We start from the raw sequence: 18448 nt of genomic DNA on the forward strand, positions 1-18448 counted from the left end.
CCCCCCCCCCCATGCTCTATCTCATTCTCTCTCTCAAATAAATAAAATCTTTAAAAAAAAAAAAACACGGGTATTCTATTTAAAAAAAAAAAAAAAAATTATTCAAGGACTCCCTAGCAGAAACCATCGAATTTATTCTTCCTGATGACTTAGTAAATAGTGAATGTGCTAGCCAAAGTAAACCCATTTTCTAAAACAGGAGTTTAATCTATCACAAGGTAATTTTTTAAATCATCACAAAAATCAAGCACGACTGTTGAACTGCTCACTGCCAAGGTATAGATGTAAGTCATTTCATGCATTCACTATGTTCCTGAAGATTTCAATTTTTTAAAAGTGAGTTAAAATTGTAATTCCAGAGGTGCTTTATCATCTTGTCCTATTTATGTTCCACTTGGAAGAGGAACAAATATTCTTCTACAAAGTTTCTATTTCACCCAGCTCGCCATATAAATGTTCTGATAAGAAAATAGTTTAAAAGAGCCCAAGGGTGTAAAAGAATTCTTTCTTGCTATAAATAACTATGTCTAAATTTTTTTTTTTTTTTAAGTAGGGTTCACAAACCAGGTCTTGCTCAGGTGATATGCTCACCAAGTCTACACTACACCAAGTCTGACCCTGAACCTGACACACAGGTGTGTCAGTAGCCCTTCATCTTTCCAAGGAACAGCATGCATTGAACACACAGCCTGACGTGCCCCTGTCTGTGGATGGCTGATGTGGCGGTTGGTTCCCTGACTGCCCCAGGGAAGCAACATGGCTGTGACCCAAACCCACAGGAGAAACCCATTCCTGCAAACACTGGGCCTTTCTCCAGCACACACTGGGCTCTGTGGGACAAGAGGGTTTTAAGGAAGGGGCAGAGAGATTTAAATCTCCACAATCCTCCATAAAAGTGATCACAAACATAAATGCACCCCCAAATAATCAGCAGGCTCTATAGAATGCAAATCAAGAAGAATGAACCTCTATGGAGATGGCAACAAGGTCTGGGGGAAGGGCATGGCTCACCTCCCAGCCTGACCACTGGCTCCCCAGGTCACAATCCCTCTGGCCTTCAACAGTAAGAGCGATACGCGACCTCAGTCCTCACAGGCCTGTGAGGTAGGTGTGTGGAACTAGTTTGTTCGTTGTCATGGTTTCCCAGCCTACCATCAAGTGGCCCTGAAGAGAGCAAACGGAGGTCTGAGGGCAGGTTAGGTTGCACAGTAAAGCTTGGTCCACTTCCTATAAGGGCCCCAGCCTCTTCCCTCTCTACTGTACAAACCTTCCACAGCGGATTCCCACCATTCATTCCCAAACCTTTAACATGTTTTCCAGAGGGGTGGAAGGGAGATGGGAAGTAAGAAAGGGACCACACTAAGATCCTATGAGGCCGAGTAAGAGGTAAAGTCCACATTCGAACATGCCCCATGGTACCAAGGAACACTGCAGCTTTCTCACCCTGACTCCCGGGAAGTGGGGAGGTCGGGTGAAGGACGGTACATGACTGGGCCTGCCATAACCAAATGAGGGACCACACACGAGCAAGACGGTGAAGGCTGTCCACTCCCGGATGGAGCTCACGGTTTGCACTGGAGTTCACACTGCAGCCTCTGACCTCCTCTGTGGCCTCTTCGCCTGGGACTGGGCATCACTGAGACGGGGGCTTCTGGGAGCCCTCCCTGCGCTTACTCTCCTCTGCTGGGCTGCACTCGGCCCCGGTGAGCGAGGACTTGTGCCCGCGAAGCGTGTGCGCATTCAGCATCTCCAGCAGCAGGTCGTAGACTGGGACCACGTTCTTGCATTTCATGTTAAGCAGGTGTTCCATGCCCTTGTTACTATGGGGACAAAAAGATGCCGAGAGTCCTTCCTGGGAGGCAGCCATGGGAACTCTAAAATCTTCTCCAACTCTCCCCAATAAAGCCAGTCTACCCTCCACCCCCTGAACTTGCCCCAGCCATTTCTTCTAGGGTTCTTGCATCTGGCTCCTTCGGTCACCTCCACTTAAGGGCAAGCAAGCACCTTAGTGTCTCATCACCCACCCACAGTGGCCCGACAGCACCTGGCAGAGTGCAGTTAATTCTCATTGTGCATAGTAGTTGTGTTCTACAAAGTCACCGCCAACACTGAATTAGCAAATACATTGCTTCTGGGGGAAATGCAGCGTTAGATTCCTGAGGGGCTCTGTTCACATTTTCATAATCCAGTTAATACATAACCTTGGCGTACCTGTGTTTTTGTTTAAAGACACCTTATTTAACATAAATTGTTGCTTCATTAACATTTAACTCACAGCCGATGCTAGCGCAGCTCACGCATGAACAAAGCTAACCCGACACGCATACTTTCTCCGTAAGGCACATCACAGCCTGCTTGCTCTTAGGAACACTGACAGCACTTTATTCAGCACTATGCTTGGGGGCCATTCATAGACAGTGAACTCGCCAACAAAAAGCACAAAAATGCAAAACATGGCCCTAACTAGACCACACAAAGGACATTTCTTTATAGTATGAGAGCCGAAACAACACAAGTGTCTCCTTACTTGACTCAGTTGGGAATGTAAGTGTGGCAACTCAAATTTTTTGCCACCCTGAGCCTGTCCTTGAAGGACCACAGAAATGCCACTAAGTATGAATCCAGGGTTTACAAATAAGTTTTTTAAAAGTAGTCAAATTTGCAGGGCACCTGGGTGGCTCAGTTGGTTAAGCGTCTGCCTTCGGCTCAGGTCATGATCTCAGGGTCCTGGAATCGAGCCCCACATCAGGCTCCCTGCTCAGCAGGAGTCTGCTTCTCCCTCTCCCTCTGCCACTCTCCCTGCTTGTGCTCTCTCTCTCTCTCTCGGCCAAGTAAATAAAAATTTTAAAAAAAAAAAAAAGGTAGTCAAATTTGCAAATACAGACTCTGTGACTAATGAGAGTGGACTGAACCTGTTCTGCAAATGGTTGTGTGTCAATAATCATTCAGGAGGAAACAAAGCAGAGGCTATTTTCTTCCTCCTTGTTATAATTCCTGAGGTGAACACTGTCCCCCACAGCCTCTAGACTTTCCTCTTCCTTGGGTAGCAATTACTTTCCATCCTCCCTCCCCTCTGCCAGCCCCAGGGCAGGGCTACCCTCATCCTGGGAGCCACCAAGCACCGAGCATCTCTATACCAGCACAGAGCTGTCGTGCGACACCTGTGGGCCTCCCCGGTTTTCTCAGGTCTCATTCCTAATGTCCTGATGCTATCCCAAGAAAGGACCCACTCCTGGGGCAGGCTTTGTGTACGTCTGCAGATCACTAGCCTCAGGAGTTGATCTAGAGAAGCTGAGTTTAGCCTCCTCAAGAAAATGACCTCAGAGTGGTTGGTGGGGCAAGGAGCGGTGGCCATTCACATTAGGGGAGAAAAGGCCCCTTTTAGAATTCCATAAACAAGCCCAAACCCCAGCAACTAAAAAACAGATGAGGAATGCCATAAATATCCTATACGACGGCACATGACATCCATTCAGTGCCCACTACGCTGATCTTTGGCCACAGGTGCATGCCCTGATGAAGAAACCCCATTCCCTTTCAGGGGTTTATTTTCCTTTAGAGGTAAAAATGCTACCTTATCACTCTCAAACTTGCAAACACTTTCCCCAGAGCACTTTGGCCTTCGCAGGGCACATGCACCCCCCACGGCCCACCCTACACATCCAGAGGAGCGGCCCCCGCAGGGATTGTACCTGGCATGTCTAACGTGAGAAAGGAGCATCAGGAGGTTAGCCAGGCGCACGGGCTGCTGCTGGGAGGGAATCCCGCTCTTGGCAATCACCCAGACCAGAGCGTCGGTCACTGCGTTCAGCAAGTGAGTCAGCTTCCGGCTGCTCTCAGCCTCCTGGGTTGCCGCAGCTAAAGGGTACATACCTGGACAAAGAATAACAGCCACGAGTCACCGCTCAGAGAAAAGGAAATGGAAGTCAGGTGCTCAGCCGGTAAGCATGGCTCCGTTCTCCAGGAGGGGGCCAAATTGATCTGGGTTGTTCTGACATCTGCATGTGTGGTGAAATCCCCGGCCCGTGATGTCCTTCCCCCAAGGGCCAGCCCCGTCGCCAAGCCTGGCTGAATGCGGGCCTGCTAACTGGTCTCTCAGACCACCACCCGGCCCACAGCGGAGGCCTTTCCTAGCAATAAAACTATCTAGTGGCCTGAGGCCATTACCTGCTGTTTCTCAGCTGTAGCAACAAACACACATACAGAGGTGGTCAGAAAGTGAGATCAATTCTACTCTCAACCGCCAGGAGGGCCCCCTCATCAAAGGGGAGTTTAACAAGCATGAACTAAGGACTACGGCCATGCAGCCTGCCTGGGCGCCCCCCCCTCGTGTGTGCCACATGCAGACAGCCAGGCCGGACCCGCGGCCAGGCCCGGGGCATCACACCTCTAGTGGCACCTTGCTGGGGCAGGAAGACCACCTCTAGCTCTCTGCCCCCAGGCCAGCTTCCTAGCTCTTCCAGCCCAGCTCCTCACTGAGCAAAGCTTGCAGGCGCATGTCTCCCGAGGTTCCCAAAACCACCGTAGGAGGGAGGTTGCTTCCCTTATCCTGCCGGGCCCGGCTCTGTGTTTAATTCCCCTCTGACTCTAGGATCAGAGATACTGTAGCCTCCCAATAGCTGTAAATTAACAGCTCCAGTAGATCTTCTTGCCCCCATCCCCCACCACCAACCCCAGTTCCTTCAAATCCTGGAAGCAGGGAAATAATTAGCTTCTCTACTAGGCTTTCCGTTTCAAAGTATAAAGGGCAACTCTGTGAAATCCTCTGGGGGGCTGCCGGCTGTGGGCTATAATGATCATGAGGACCGACACACCATCAACCACATCCACTGCCCATTTGGGCAACTTTTGTTCTCTATTTTTATTGGCATTTGCAGTTCAATTAAGGTAACTCAGTTCAGTACAGTTCAGTTGAGGCAAGGGACATCCTGAAGCACAACTATGCAAGTGTCGTGTTTCACCACATCCCTGGGGGCACATCCCTCCGCAGTGTCTGACAATGCAGACTTAAAATAGTTCGCTTCTTCCAAGAGCCCACAACTGCTTCTCTAACTCACCTGCTCACCTCGTTCTCCACAGTGACTCTTCCTGGCCACCACCCAACATCCTCAAAACTCCCACTGAACCCCACAGCAGGTAACCTGTTCTCCCGCTGCAGGGGAAGTAACACCACCGTTGGCTCCGTGTACCCCCCGCCCCCCGCCGCCGCCCCTGCAGTGGCCAAAATGCAGACCTGCTCATGTGGCTCCCTTCCCAGCTCTTGGGCCCGAGTCCAAACCATCTGGTGCAGCTCTCAAGGGTACCAGGCCTCCCTCTGCTCTTTTCATCCTCATTTCCCACCACACCTCACCTTGAACCTTACTTTCAACTCCAGAGCACGTGACGCATAGAACACGCTGAAGCCTTCTACTTAGGAACGCTCTCTTCCCCTCCCCCTCCCCCTCTCCACCCTCCCTTCTCTTATCTACATCCACTCCTCCTTTAGATCCCAGCCCAGTGGCGAACTTCCTTCTGGAAGCTTCCCTGACCTCCCTACCATCCTACCTTAAGTCCATTTTGGGTTCTCTGGAGCTCTGATGGTGCCCAGTGCACCCCCAGCAGAGGGCACCATGTTGTCCCACATCCTGGATTCCCTTGTACACACCCCATGGCCACCCTCCCAATCCTCAGAGACACTGGACAGAAACACTTTGAGAGTACAGACCCTGTCCATTCTATCATTACCTAGTCCAGTGACTAGCATGGAGTAAATACCCACAAGTGGAAGAATTAGGCTAAATTTACATAGGTTCAGATTTTTGCATTGTTTTAGCCAATCACATCATCATAATGGAAATGATAAACATGCATGTTTCAGTCTGTTCTGCTACATGATGTGTGCTCCATGGATTTCTACTGTCATATGTTTTTGGATTCTAAAAGGAGTTAAAACTGTGTACTGGTACTTGTGTCAGTCCAAAGTCATAAAGTGAAAATATAAAAATAAATCCTCAGCTAGGATACAAATGTTCGTAGCAACATTACTCAGGATAGCCTAAAAGTGGAAACAAACCAAGTGTCCATTAACTAAGAAATGGATAGAAAAATATGGTATACAGCAGAATATTACTCAGCCATAAAAAAGAACAAAATACTGATTCATACTACAACATGGATGAACCTTGAAAACCTGATGCTAAGTGAAAGAAGCCAGTTACAAAGAACCACATTTTGTATAATTCCATTTATCGGACCTGTCCAGAACAGGCAAATCTATACAGACAGAAAGGAGATTAGTGGCTGCCTAGGAGTAGGGGTGAGACAGAAATTAGGTAGTGATGGCTAATGAGTACAGGTTTTCTTTTGGGGTGATGAAAATATTCTAAAATTGGTTGTGATAATGGGTGCATAAGTCTATGAATACACTAAAATCCACTGAATTGTATACTTTAAATGGGTAAATTGTATACTATGTGAATTCCTCTTCATAAAGGAGTAGTCATTGCCAAGGGCAAGCCCTGGGTCTTCTATAGGCTATGGGGGCAGCCAGCTCTATGCAGGACCATCACTGTCAATCACTAACAAGGCGTTTGGGGACAGGAGTCACTGAAGTTTTGGAAGGGCTGTATCAATGTTAGATATGGGAAATGCCTTTATATGCAAAAAGACTAACCTATATAAAACCATCCCGGGAAGGAAATGGGCTGAAAAATACCCATTTTGCTGCCTCTTTGGTCAGCAGTGCCATGCCTGTACTTGGGGCATTCACACACCCTCGGGCTCACCAAACATGTATTTACAGAGTAATTGCTAAGTATCAGGCTCTGGCAGAAGCAGGAGACAGGACACAAAGCCCCTGCCTCTAGGGTGCTCACTGCCCAGACACACAGGAACCAAAAAAATCAATCTCTTCTACCCGCCAAAAGTAAAAACATTAGTTAGGATTCATTCTAGAACAAAAATTAAATTACTTTTCATGAAACTAAAGAAATACAGCATGAAAGGCAAGATCTTGGCACCATGCCCCACACATACCAAAGAAAGTAAAATAAAAACAAAGACATAATCTCCTCTCCTCTTTATCACCTGGGAACAGCTGTGTGTCCCTGTCACTAACCCACCTGATGACATTCTGAGCAGCACATGGTGGGGGTGGGGGAAAAGCCCCCAAGATCTGCTACATCCTATGTTCAAAGGATGAAGATACACTGAAGGGAAATAAATCAGAAAATCTAAAGTGTTTAATAAAAACCCCAGAACGCTAACCAAAGGAGAAATGCCTGGCTTTTAGGAGGCATACGTTGTGTTTGTTTATTTGCTTTAAGGAAAGGAACCCCTAGCTGTGAGCCATCCCTTTATCAACATCTCCTACCCCAGCACCGTAAGAACAGGCTGGTGTCTGGGAAGCACCCACGATATGAAACCAGCAGGCCCACGTTCACAATGCTCTGCCCCCACGTTCTCGATCAACAGAAAAGCACCTGTCTTGCCTCTTCAGCATCCTTCTCTGTGTCCTGTGTGCCTCTGCCTTCCACCCACCCTCTTCACAGGAACTCCCCCCAAAACCCAGAGTGAACCAGGGCTTGAACTGACATGTCGATCATCTTAATGTCAAAGAGGATTGCCTGGTTCTAAACCTCCATTTCTTTCATGGAACAGAAAGTTTGATCCTTTTTAAGCCTTAAAATTGTTTAAACAGACCTATTCCTAATTTTAAATATTTTTAAAGACTATCTACAGATTGCTCCCACTCCATATCCTAGATTCAGCACCCTTTAATTCTATCCAACCCAAGACTTACTCAGTTTTTTCAGATTTCTGGGTGACAAGATGGCTGGTCCCACTACTCTTAATTTGGATATGTTGTTATATTAACTACACTTGTACAATACCTCTGAGTTCTGAAACACTTTAGCAAGCACTGTAACAGGTTGTCAAATGCAATGTTTTCTGTGATCTCTGAGTTTTAGGAGCCTCATAAAAGGCTGAGTATAATAACGTAATTCCAAGAACCGCCCCCCCATCCTATACATGCGTGGTGGAAGAGGGTGTGCTGAGAGAGAAATTCAACTGGGGATGTTCTTTCCCTATCTCTCCCCACAGCAAGGACGATGCCTTTCTGCTACTCAAGTCTAGCAAGGACCAGACCCGATTGTTCCAGTATATATCCCTATTCGAGACCAAAAGCATGTTATCTAGTTCACTTTGACATTTTTATCATTTAGAAGTCACCAGCACATACCTGAAGCTAAATAAATATTTACTGAATTGAAATTGGATAATAGGGGCACCTGGGTGGCTCAGTCATTAAGCGTCTGCCTTCGGCTCAGGTCATGATCCCAGGGTTTTGGGATCGAGCCCCACATCGGGCTCCCTGCTCGGCGGGAAGCCTGCTTCTCCCTCTCCCACTCCCCCTGCTTGTGTTCCCTCTCTCGCTGTGTCTCTCTCTGTCAAATAATAAAATCAAATCTTTAAAAAGAAAAAAGAAATTGGATAATAAAGTTAATATTCATTCCATATCATACACACTATTAGAAAAGATAAATAACCCAGAAGTATGCAGCTATTTAAAATGTAACTACCGGGGCATCCGCCTTCGGCTCAGGTCACGATCCCGGGGTCTTGGGATCGAGCCCCACATCGGGCGCCTTGCTCAGTGGGAAGTCTGCTTCTCCCTCTGCTCCTCCTCCTGCTCATGTTCTCTCTCTCACTCTCTCAAATAAAATATTTTTTTTAAAGATTTATTTATTTATTTTGAAAGAGTGAGAATGAGAGAGAGAGAGAGAGAGAGCACATGAGAGGGGGGAGGGTTAGAGGGAGAAGCAGACTCCCTGCTGAGCAGGGAGCCCGATGCGGGACTCGATCCCGGGACTCCAGGATCATGACCTGAGCCGAAGGCAGTCGCTTAACCAACTGAGCCACCCAGGCGCCCCTCAAATAAAATATTTTTTAAATAAAAAATAAAACATAACTACCTACACCTGAAACTAATATAACTATTTTATGTCAACTGTACCTCAATAAAAAAATATCCCATTAAAAATGGGTGATTTCAACAGATATTTCCCCAAAGAAGATATACAGATCACAAGAATATGAAAAAAATGCACATCATTAGTCATTACGAAAATACCAATAAACCACAATAATATACCATCACACACCTGTTAGCTTGACTGAGGATCCTGCATCCTGGGAAACTCCTCAGTCCCAGGCAAATCTAAATGGCTGGTCTCCCTAAATAACATTTATATAAAATTTTATAAAATGGAAACTATAGTGACAAATTCTACTGGAGGTTGCACAGGATTGGACAGGGGGAAGAAGTGAAGAAGGTGGAAATTATGAAGAGGCACAAGGAAACTTCTGAGTGTGACAGATGCGTTCACTATCTTGATCATAATGCTTTCAGGGGTGTGTGTGTGTGTGTGTATATATATGTATATATACATATTTTATATACATATATATATATAAATGTCCAAAGGCACAAAATTGTATGCTTTAAACAGGTACAATTTACAGGCACAAGGAAACTTCTGAGTGTGACAGATGCGTTCACTATCTTGATCATGATGCTTTCAGGGTCCAAAGGCACAAAATTGTATGCTTTAAACAGGTACAATTTACTATATATTAATTATGCCTCCGAATTCTGTTAAAAATACTGTCTTGGCTGTAAAAAAAAATTTTTATGTATATACATAAATATATATTTATATTTATTAATACCTATATAAAAGTCAGCCCAACGCTTTCCTAGCACAGCAAGAGAAGCTACCAGCTGAAGTAACAGCCCTCAGAGACTCTGTTCTCTCAATACGGGACAGAGAACATCCACAGCCTTTTGACTTTAAGAAACCTCCCCCATTTTTCTTCTCGTGACCCTCAGCCCCAAGGCCTCCACCCTGTGCTAGATATGGGTCCCTGCTGGACAGTATGTCTTCTCCACTCAGGCTGCAATCTTTGCTCTCTTCATCCTTCTTTTTCTGTTTTGTTTTCATTATATTGTTTGCAGGTTTCTTGAGGCATAATGGACATACAATAACCTACACATATTTAATGTGTACGATTTGATTAGTTTTGATATGTATTTGTGTATACACACACACACACATACCAGTAAAACCATAAGTGCAATCAAGATAATGAACACATTCATCACCCCCGAAAGTTCCTTCATGTGCCTTAGTAATCTATCCCTCCATCTCTTCCAACCGCCATCCCATCCCCTGGCAACTACAGATCTGCTGCTACTATAGTTTGCTTTTTCCAAAATTTTATATATAAATGAGGTCTTATAGTATGTATGCTTTTTTGTCTTCTTTTATTCAGCACCATTAAGATTCATAATGTTACATGTATCTATCGGTAGTTCAGTGCTTTTTATTGCGGAGCAGTATCTGCTCTATGGGTATATCACAGTTTGTTTATCCTCTCACCTGTTGGTGATCATTTGGTTTGTTACCATTTTGGGGCTATTACAAATAGAGTTGCTATGAACATCTGTGTACAGGTTTTTGTATGAACATATGCCTTCATCTCTCTTCAGTAAATACCAAGTGGAATGAATGAGTCACCTGGTAGGTTTACACTTAACATTTAAGAAAATGCTAGTTTTTGAAGTACCCCCCCAAAAAGGAATACCAATTTATATCTCCCCCAACCCAGCAGTGTATGAGAGTTCTCATTGCTCCACATTCTCCCAAACGCTTGATATGATCAGTCTTTCTAATTTTGGTCAATCTACTGGGTATGGTTTCTCATTGTGGTTTCTCATTGTGTTTTAATTTGGATTTCTCTGATGAATAATTTTAGCAGCATTTCATGTAATTATTTGCCATCACTATATCTTCTTTGATGATATATCCATTTGAATAATCACTTGCCTATTTTAGTTCAAGCACCATTTAGTGAAAAGATCATTCTTTCCCCACGACCTTGACACTTCGTTAAAAATTCCTTGTTGTATAGGTCTATTTCTGGACTCCATCCTGTTCCAGCGATCTATCTTTATGTCAACACATGTTGTTTTGATTACTATGGCCTTAGAATCAATCTTGAAATCCAGTAGTATAAGTCCTCCAACTTAGTTCTTTTTCAAAGTTGTTTTGGCTATTCTAGGATCATTATATTTCCCTATGAATTTAAGAGTCTGTTTGTCAATTTCTTCCCAAAAAAGCCTGAGATTTTTACTGGGATCAAATTGAATCTAAAGATCATTTTGAGGGAGGACTGAGATCTTACCAACACTGAATCTTCTAGCTCATTAACATCTCTCTCCATTTATTTAGAATTTCTTTAGTTTCTCTCAGAAATGTTTTGAATTTTCAGTCTCACACCTTTTGTCAAATCTATCCCTAGTTTTATAATTCTAATGCTATTATAAATAGTATTGATATTAATTTCAATTATCATTTGTTCATTGCTGCCATGTAGGAATACAATTGACTTTTATATATTGTCCTTTTATCCTACAACCTTACTGAACTCATTTTTTGTAGATGCCTTGGGATTATCTACATCAATTAGCATGTTTTCAAATAGAGTTTTACTTCCACCTTTCCAATCTGGATGCCTGTCATCTCTTGTCTTGCCTATTGCCTGGGGTAGAATTTCTAGTAAAATGTTGAATAGAATTAGTGAGAATGAACATACTTGCCTTGTTCCTGATTATGATTAAGTATAATATTAGCTATAAGTTTTTCATAAATACCCTTTATTAGGTTGAGGGAGTTTCCCTATATTCATAGTTTGTTTAGAGTTTTTAGCAGGAATGGGTATAAGATTTTGTCAAATGCTTTCTCAGCATCTGTTGGCAAAATGTTTTTTTATTATTCTGTTAATATGGTAAATTATTTTGATTGATTTTCAAATGTTAAAGAAACCTTATATTCCTGGGGAAATTCCACTTGTTCATAGTATCTTTTTGGATTACATTTGCTAAAATTTATTTAGAGATACAAAAATTCTATTACAAAATTATACAAAATTTAGCATCTATGTGCATGAGAGATACTGGTCTGTTTTGTCTTCTCTTCTTTCAATATATTGGTCTGGGTTTACTATCAGAGTAATGCTGGCTTCATAGAATGAATTGGAAAGTATTTTCTGCTCCTCAATTTTCTGCAAAAGTATGTATAAATTTCATGGAGGTTAACATGTTACTAAGCAATGAACAAGTCAACCATGAAATCAAAGAAGAAATAACAAATTACATGGATACAAATGAAAATGAAAACACAATGATCCAAAATCTTTGGGATTCAGCAAAAGCAGTTCTAAAATGAAAGTTTATAGCAATATAGGTGTACCTCAAGAAACAAGAAAATCTCAAAGAAACAACCTAACCTTACACCTAAAGGAGCTAGAAAAAGAGCAACAAACAAAACCCCAAATTAGCAGAAGGAAGGAAATAATAAAGACTAGAGCAGAATTAAATGATATCAAAACTAAAAACAAAAGAAAACAATAGATCAAATCAATGAAACCAGCAGCTGGTTCTTTGAAAAAAAAATCAATAAAACTAATAAAACTCTAGTCAGACTCATCAAAAAGGAGAGAGGACTCAAATAACCAAAATTACAAATGAAAGAGAATAACAACTGACATCACAGAAACACAATTATAAGAGAATATTATGAAAAGTTATATGCCAACAAATGAGACAACCTAGAAGAAATGAATAAATTCCTAGAAACATATAATCTACCAAAACTGAAGCAAGAAGAAATATAAAATTTGAACAGACTGATTACCAGCAATGAAATTAAATCAGTAATCCAAAAACTCCCCAATAAACAAAAGTCCAGGACCAGAAAGCTTCACAGGCAAATTCTACCAAACATTTTAAAAAGATTTAATACCTATTCTTCTCAAACTGTTCCAAGAAAAAAGAGGAAGGAAAACTTCCAAATTCATTCTATAAGCATTACCCTGATACCCAAACCAGATAAAGACTTCACAAAAAAGGAGAACTGTGGGTCAATATCTCAGATGAACATAAATGTAAAAATCCTCAACAAAATGCAAAAATCCTCAACAAAATACTAGCAAACTGAATCCAACAATACATTAAAAAATAATCATTTGCCATGATCAAGGAAATTTATTCCTAGGATACAAAGTGGTTCGATCAACATGATGCATCACATCAATAAGAGAAAGGATAAAAACCATATGATCATTTCAGTAGATGCAGAAAAAGCACTTGACAAAGTACAACATCATTCACAAAAAAACCCTCAACAAAGTAGGTTTAGAGGGAACACATCTCAACATAATAAGGGCCTTATATGAAAAACCCACAGCTAACATCATCCTTAATGGAGAAAATCTAAGAGATTTTCCCATAAGGTCAGAACATGACAAGGATGTCCATTCTCACCACTTTTATTCAACATAGTACTGGAAGTCCTAGCCACAGCAATCTGACAAGAAAAAGTAATACAAGGCATTCAAATTGGTAAGGAAGGAATAAAACTTTCACTATTTCCAAATGACATGATGGTATATACAGAAAACCCTGAAGATGCCACCAAAAATCTACTAGAATTAATCAATGAATTCAGTAAAGTCACAGGATACAAAATTAATGCACAGAAATCTGTTGTATTTCTATACACCAATAATGAAGCAGAAGGAGAAATTAAGAGAACAATCCCATTTATAATTGTATCAAAAATAATAAAATATCTAGGAATAAATTTAGTCAGAGAGATGAAAGACCTGTACTTTGAAAACTATAAAACACTGATGAAAGAAATTGAAGACAACACAAAGAAATGGAGAGACATTCCATGTTCATGGATTGGAAAAATTGTTAAAACGTCTATACCACCCAGGGGTGCCTGGGTGGTTCAGTCAGGTGGGCAACCGACTCTTAATTTCAGCTTGGGTCATGATTTCAGGGTAGTGGCATCGAGCCCTGTGTCAGGCTCTGTATTCAGCAAGGAGTCTGCTTGAGATTCTCTCTCTCCCACTGCCCCTCCACCCGCATGCATGTTCTTTCCCTCTCTCTCTCTAATAAATAAATCTTTTTTTAAAAAGTCTATACTACCCAAAGCAATCTACAGATTTAATGCAATCCCTATCAACATATCAACAGCATTTTTCACAAAAGTAGAACAAACAATCCACAAAAGATCCCAAATAGTCAAAGTAATCTTGAAAAAGAAAAACAAAACTGGAAGTATCACAATTCTAGACTTTAAGTTATATTATGAAAGTGTAATAATCAAAACAGTATAGTAATGGCATAAAAACAGACACACAAATCAGTGGAACAGAATAGAAAACCCAGAAATAAACTCACAATTATATAGCCAATTAATCTTTGACAAAGGCGGAATAAGTATTCAATGGGAAAAAGTCTCTTCAACAAATAGTGCTGGGAAAACTGGACAACACACAAAAGAATGAAACTGGACCACTTCCTTATACCATACCCAAAAATAAACTCAAAATGGTTTAAAGAACTAAATGTGAAACATGAAACCATAAAAATCCTAGAGGAGCGCACAGGCAGTAATTTCTCTGACACTGGCTGTAGCAACATCTGTCTAAATATGTCTCCTGAGGCAACAGAAACAAAAGCAAAAAAAAAACTACTGGGACTACATCAAAATAAAAACCTTTTGCACAACAAAGGAAACAATCAACAAAACTAAAAGGCAACCTACTGAGTGGGGAAGAAATTTACAAATGACACATCTGACAAAGGTTTAATACCCAAAATATACAAAGAACTTATACAACTCAACACAAAAAAAAACCAAATCATCTAATTTAAAAATAGGCAGAAGACATGAGCAGACATTTTTCCAAGGAAGATATATAGACACATGAAAAGATGCTCATGATCACTAATTATCAGGGAAAAGCAAATCCAAACTATAATGAGGTATCACCTCACACCTGTCAGAATGGCTAAAATCAACAACATAAGAAACAGTAAGTGTTGGCAAGGATGTGGAGAAAAAGGAACCTGCTTGCACTGTTGGTGGCAATGCAAACTGGGCAACCACTGTAGACTACAGTATGGAGGTTCCTCAAAAGTTTAAAAATAGAACTACCCTACAGTCTGGTAATTACACTACTGAATATTTACCCAAAGAATACAAAAACACTAATTCAAAGCAATACAGGCACCTCTATGTTTATTGCATTATTTACAATAACCAAATTATGGAAGCAGTCCACATATCCACTGAAAGATGAATGGAAAAAGAAGGTGTGGTATACATATACAATCGAATATTACTCAGCCATAAAAAAGAATGAAAGCTTGCCATTTCAAACAACATAGATGGAGTTAGAAAGTATAATGCTAAGCAAAGTAAGTCAGAGAAAGATGAATACCATATGATTTCATTTATTTGTGGAAGTTAACATAACAAATGAACAAAGGAAAAAGAGAGAGAAACCAAGAAACAGACTCTTGACTATAGACACCTGATGGCTACCAGAGGGGAGGTGGGTGAGGGAATGGGAGAAATAGGTGATGGGGAATTAAGGAGTGCACTTGTCCTGATGAGCACTGAGTAATGTATAGAAATGTTGAATCACTATACTATACACCTGAAACTAATATAACACTGTATGTAACTACACTGGAATTAAAATTTAAAAATAAAACTAATAAACTTTAAAAAAGTAAAAAACAAATAAAGTATGTGTACAATTTGGGGTTATTTATTCCTTAAATGTTTGGTAGTATTCTTCCAGAAAAGTCATCTGGGCCTGGAGTTTTCTTTGTGGGAAGATTTTTAACTGCAAATTCAATTTCCTTAATAAATATATGGCTATTCAGGATTTTTTAAATTTCTTCTTAAGTGAGCTTCAATAATTTGTCTTTTAAGGAATTTTTCCATTTCATCTAAGTATTGAAATGTATTGGCATAGTTGTTCACAGTATGACCTCCTTATTCCTTTTAATATCTTCAGAATAGTAATGTAACCTCTCTCACACCTGGTATTAGTAATTTGTGTCTTCTTTCCTTTATTCTGACTAGTCTACCTAGAGGCTTATCAATTTTATTTTTCTCAAAAAAAATCAGCTTTTGGTTTCCTTGATTTCTATTGTTTCCCATTTTTCTGTTCCATTGATTTCCACTCTAATCTTTATCATTTCTTTTCTTCTGCTTACTTGGGGTTTCATTTGCCCTTCTTTCCCTAGTTTTTTTTTTAAGGTTGGACGCTAAGGTCATTAATTTGAGACCTTACTCTTATTCTAATATGGGCCTCGAGTGCTATAAATTTCCTTCAAACTATTGCTTTAGCTGCAACCCACAAATTTTGCTATAATGTACTTTCATTTTAAGTTAGTTCAAAATATTTCCTAGTACTGTTTTTGATTTTTTTTCTGTGATCCATGGGTACTTAGGTGTATGTTATCTGGTTTCCAAATGTTTGGAAATTTTCCAAGATCTTTTTATTATTGGTTTCTAATTTAGTTCCACTATGTCAAAGGAAATACTTTGTATGACTTAAATCCTTTTTAATGTATTCAGACTTGTTTTATGACTCAGAATATGGTTTATCCTGGTAAATATTTCCTGAACACTTGAAAAGAATAAATTTTCTACTGTTGTTGGGTAGAGGGTTCTATATATATCAAACAGGTCAAGTTGGTTGACAGTATTGCTCTAGTCTTCTCTATATTTACTGATTTTCCACTTGTTCTATATTGACAGAACTGAGAGAGGGTTATTAAAATCTCCAACTATAACGGGCGCCTGGGTGGCTCAGATGGTTAAGCGTCTGCCTTCGGCTCAGGTCATGATCCCAGGGTCCTGGGATCGAGTCCCGCATCGGGCTCCCTGCTCCTTGGGAGCCTGCTTCTCCCTCTGCCTCTCTCTCTCTCTCTCTCTCTCTGTCTCTCATGAATAAATAAATAAAATCTTTAAAAAAAAAAAAAAGTAAAACCATTATTCAAAAAAAAAATAAAATAAAATAAAATCTCCAACTATAACGACAGATCTGTCCATTTTTCCCTGCAGTTCTACCAGATTTTGCTTCATGTATTTTGAAGTTCTCTTTTTAAGGCATAAGTGTTTAGGATTTTATGTCTTCTTGACAAATTTGCCCATTTATCCTTTGGAAAGAAACTCATTAATCCCCAGAAATAGTCTTTGCTCTAAAATTTACATTTTCTGGGGTGCCTGCTTCAGTTGGTAGAGCATGCAGCTCTTGATCTCAGGGTCTTGAGTTCGAGCCCCACTTTGGGTGTGGAGATTAAATAAACTTAAAAAATTTTTTTAATTTACATTTTCTGATATTAATACAGCCTCTCCAGCTTTCTTTTAATTAGTCTTAGCATGGTACATCTTTTTCCATCCTTTTCCTATTATTTCTATATATATTTTTTTAAGATTTTATTTATTTATTTGACAGAAAGAGAGAGAGAGAGAGAGAGAGAGAGAGAGGGAACACAAGCAAGGGGGAGGGGTAGAGGGAGAAGCAGGCTCCCCGAGGAGCAGGGAGCCTGATGCCGGGCTTGATCCCAGGACCCTGGGATCATGACCTGAGCCAAAGGCAGACGCTCAATGGCTGAACCATCCAGGCGCCCTGCTATCTTTATATTTAACTGGGTTTCTTGTTAGCAGCAAATAATTGCATCTTATTTATTCAATCTTTTCCTTTTATTTGAGGTATTTAGCACACTTACATTTAATGTAATTATTGATAGGACTGAGTTTAAATTTACCACCTTGTTAAGTGTTTTCTATTTGTCCTATCTATACCTTGTTTATTTTTCCTTTTTTCTTTGTCCACTTTTGGATTATTTTTTATGGTTCCATTTTATCTTCTTTGTTGGCATTTTATCTCTCTTGGTTATTTTATTGGATGCATTTGGGTTTATGATATACATATTCAACTTATTGCAGTTTATCTTCAAGTAATACATAGCACTTCAGGTACAAAATAAGAATAAAATACTTCCCTTTGTCCTCTCCCAGCCTTTGTGGTCTTGTATGTTGTAAAACATATACCCACAATATATTATTTTTGCTTTAAACCCTATAGTTTTAAATAAGAAAAAATTTATATTTACCCACATTATTACCATCTGTAGGTCCTCTTTATTCCTTTGTGCAGATCCATGTCTCCATCTGATCTTATTTTCCTCCTACTTGAAAAACTCCCATTAATGTTTCTTACAGTGTAGGTCTGCTAGTAGTGAGTTCTTTCAGGTTTGTATATCTGAAAATATTTATATTTTGCCTTTTTTTTAAAGATTTTATTTATTTATTTGACAGAGAGAGACACAGCAAGAGAAGGAACACAAGCAGGGGGAGTGGGAGAGGGAGAAGCAGGCTTCCCGCTGAGCAGAGAGCCCGATGCGGGGCTCGATTCCAGGACCCTGGGATCATGACCTGAGCCGAAGGCAGATGCTTAACGACTGAGCCACCCAGGTGCCCTGATTTTGCCTTCATTTTTGAAAGATGTTTTCATTGTGTAAAGAACT

The 18448-nt window shown here is 40.7% G+C and overlaps 1 protein-coding gene across 1 annotated transcript in view; it reads right to left on the reverse strand.

The window, feature by feature from the left end:
• Positions 1 to 73: 73 nt before the first annotated feature.
• Positions 74 to 18448, reverse strand: part of ESR2 (estrogen receptor 2) — a 106747-nt gene continuing 88372 nt past the window's right edge. Inside the window, exons 9-10 of the mRNA XM_025869911.2 lie at positions 3693 to 3873; positions 74 to 1820 (exon numbers count right to left, since the gene is read on the reverse strand). Coding sequence (XP_025725696.1) covers positions 1634 to 1820; positions 3693 to 3873 — 368 coding nt within the window. The 3' untranslated portion in view covers positions 74 to 1633. The remainder of the gene's footprint in view (positions 1821 to 3692; positions 3874 to 18448) is intronic.

Source organism: Callorhinus ursinus, unplaced genomic scaffold (genome assembly GCF_003265705.2).
Source record: "Callorhinus ursinus isolate GAN/ISIS: 27379988/994484 unplaced genomic scaffold, GSC_fseal_2.0 scaffold8, whole genome shotgun sequence".
Lineage (NCBI taxonomy): Eukaryota > Metazoa > Chordata > Mammalia > Carnivora > Otariidae > Callorhinus > Callorhinus ursinus.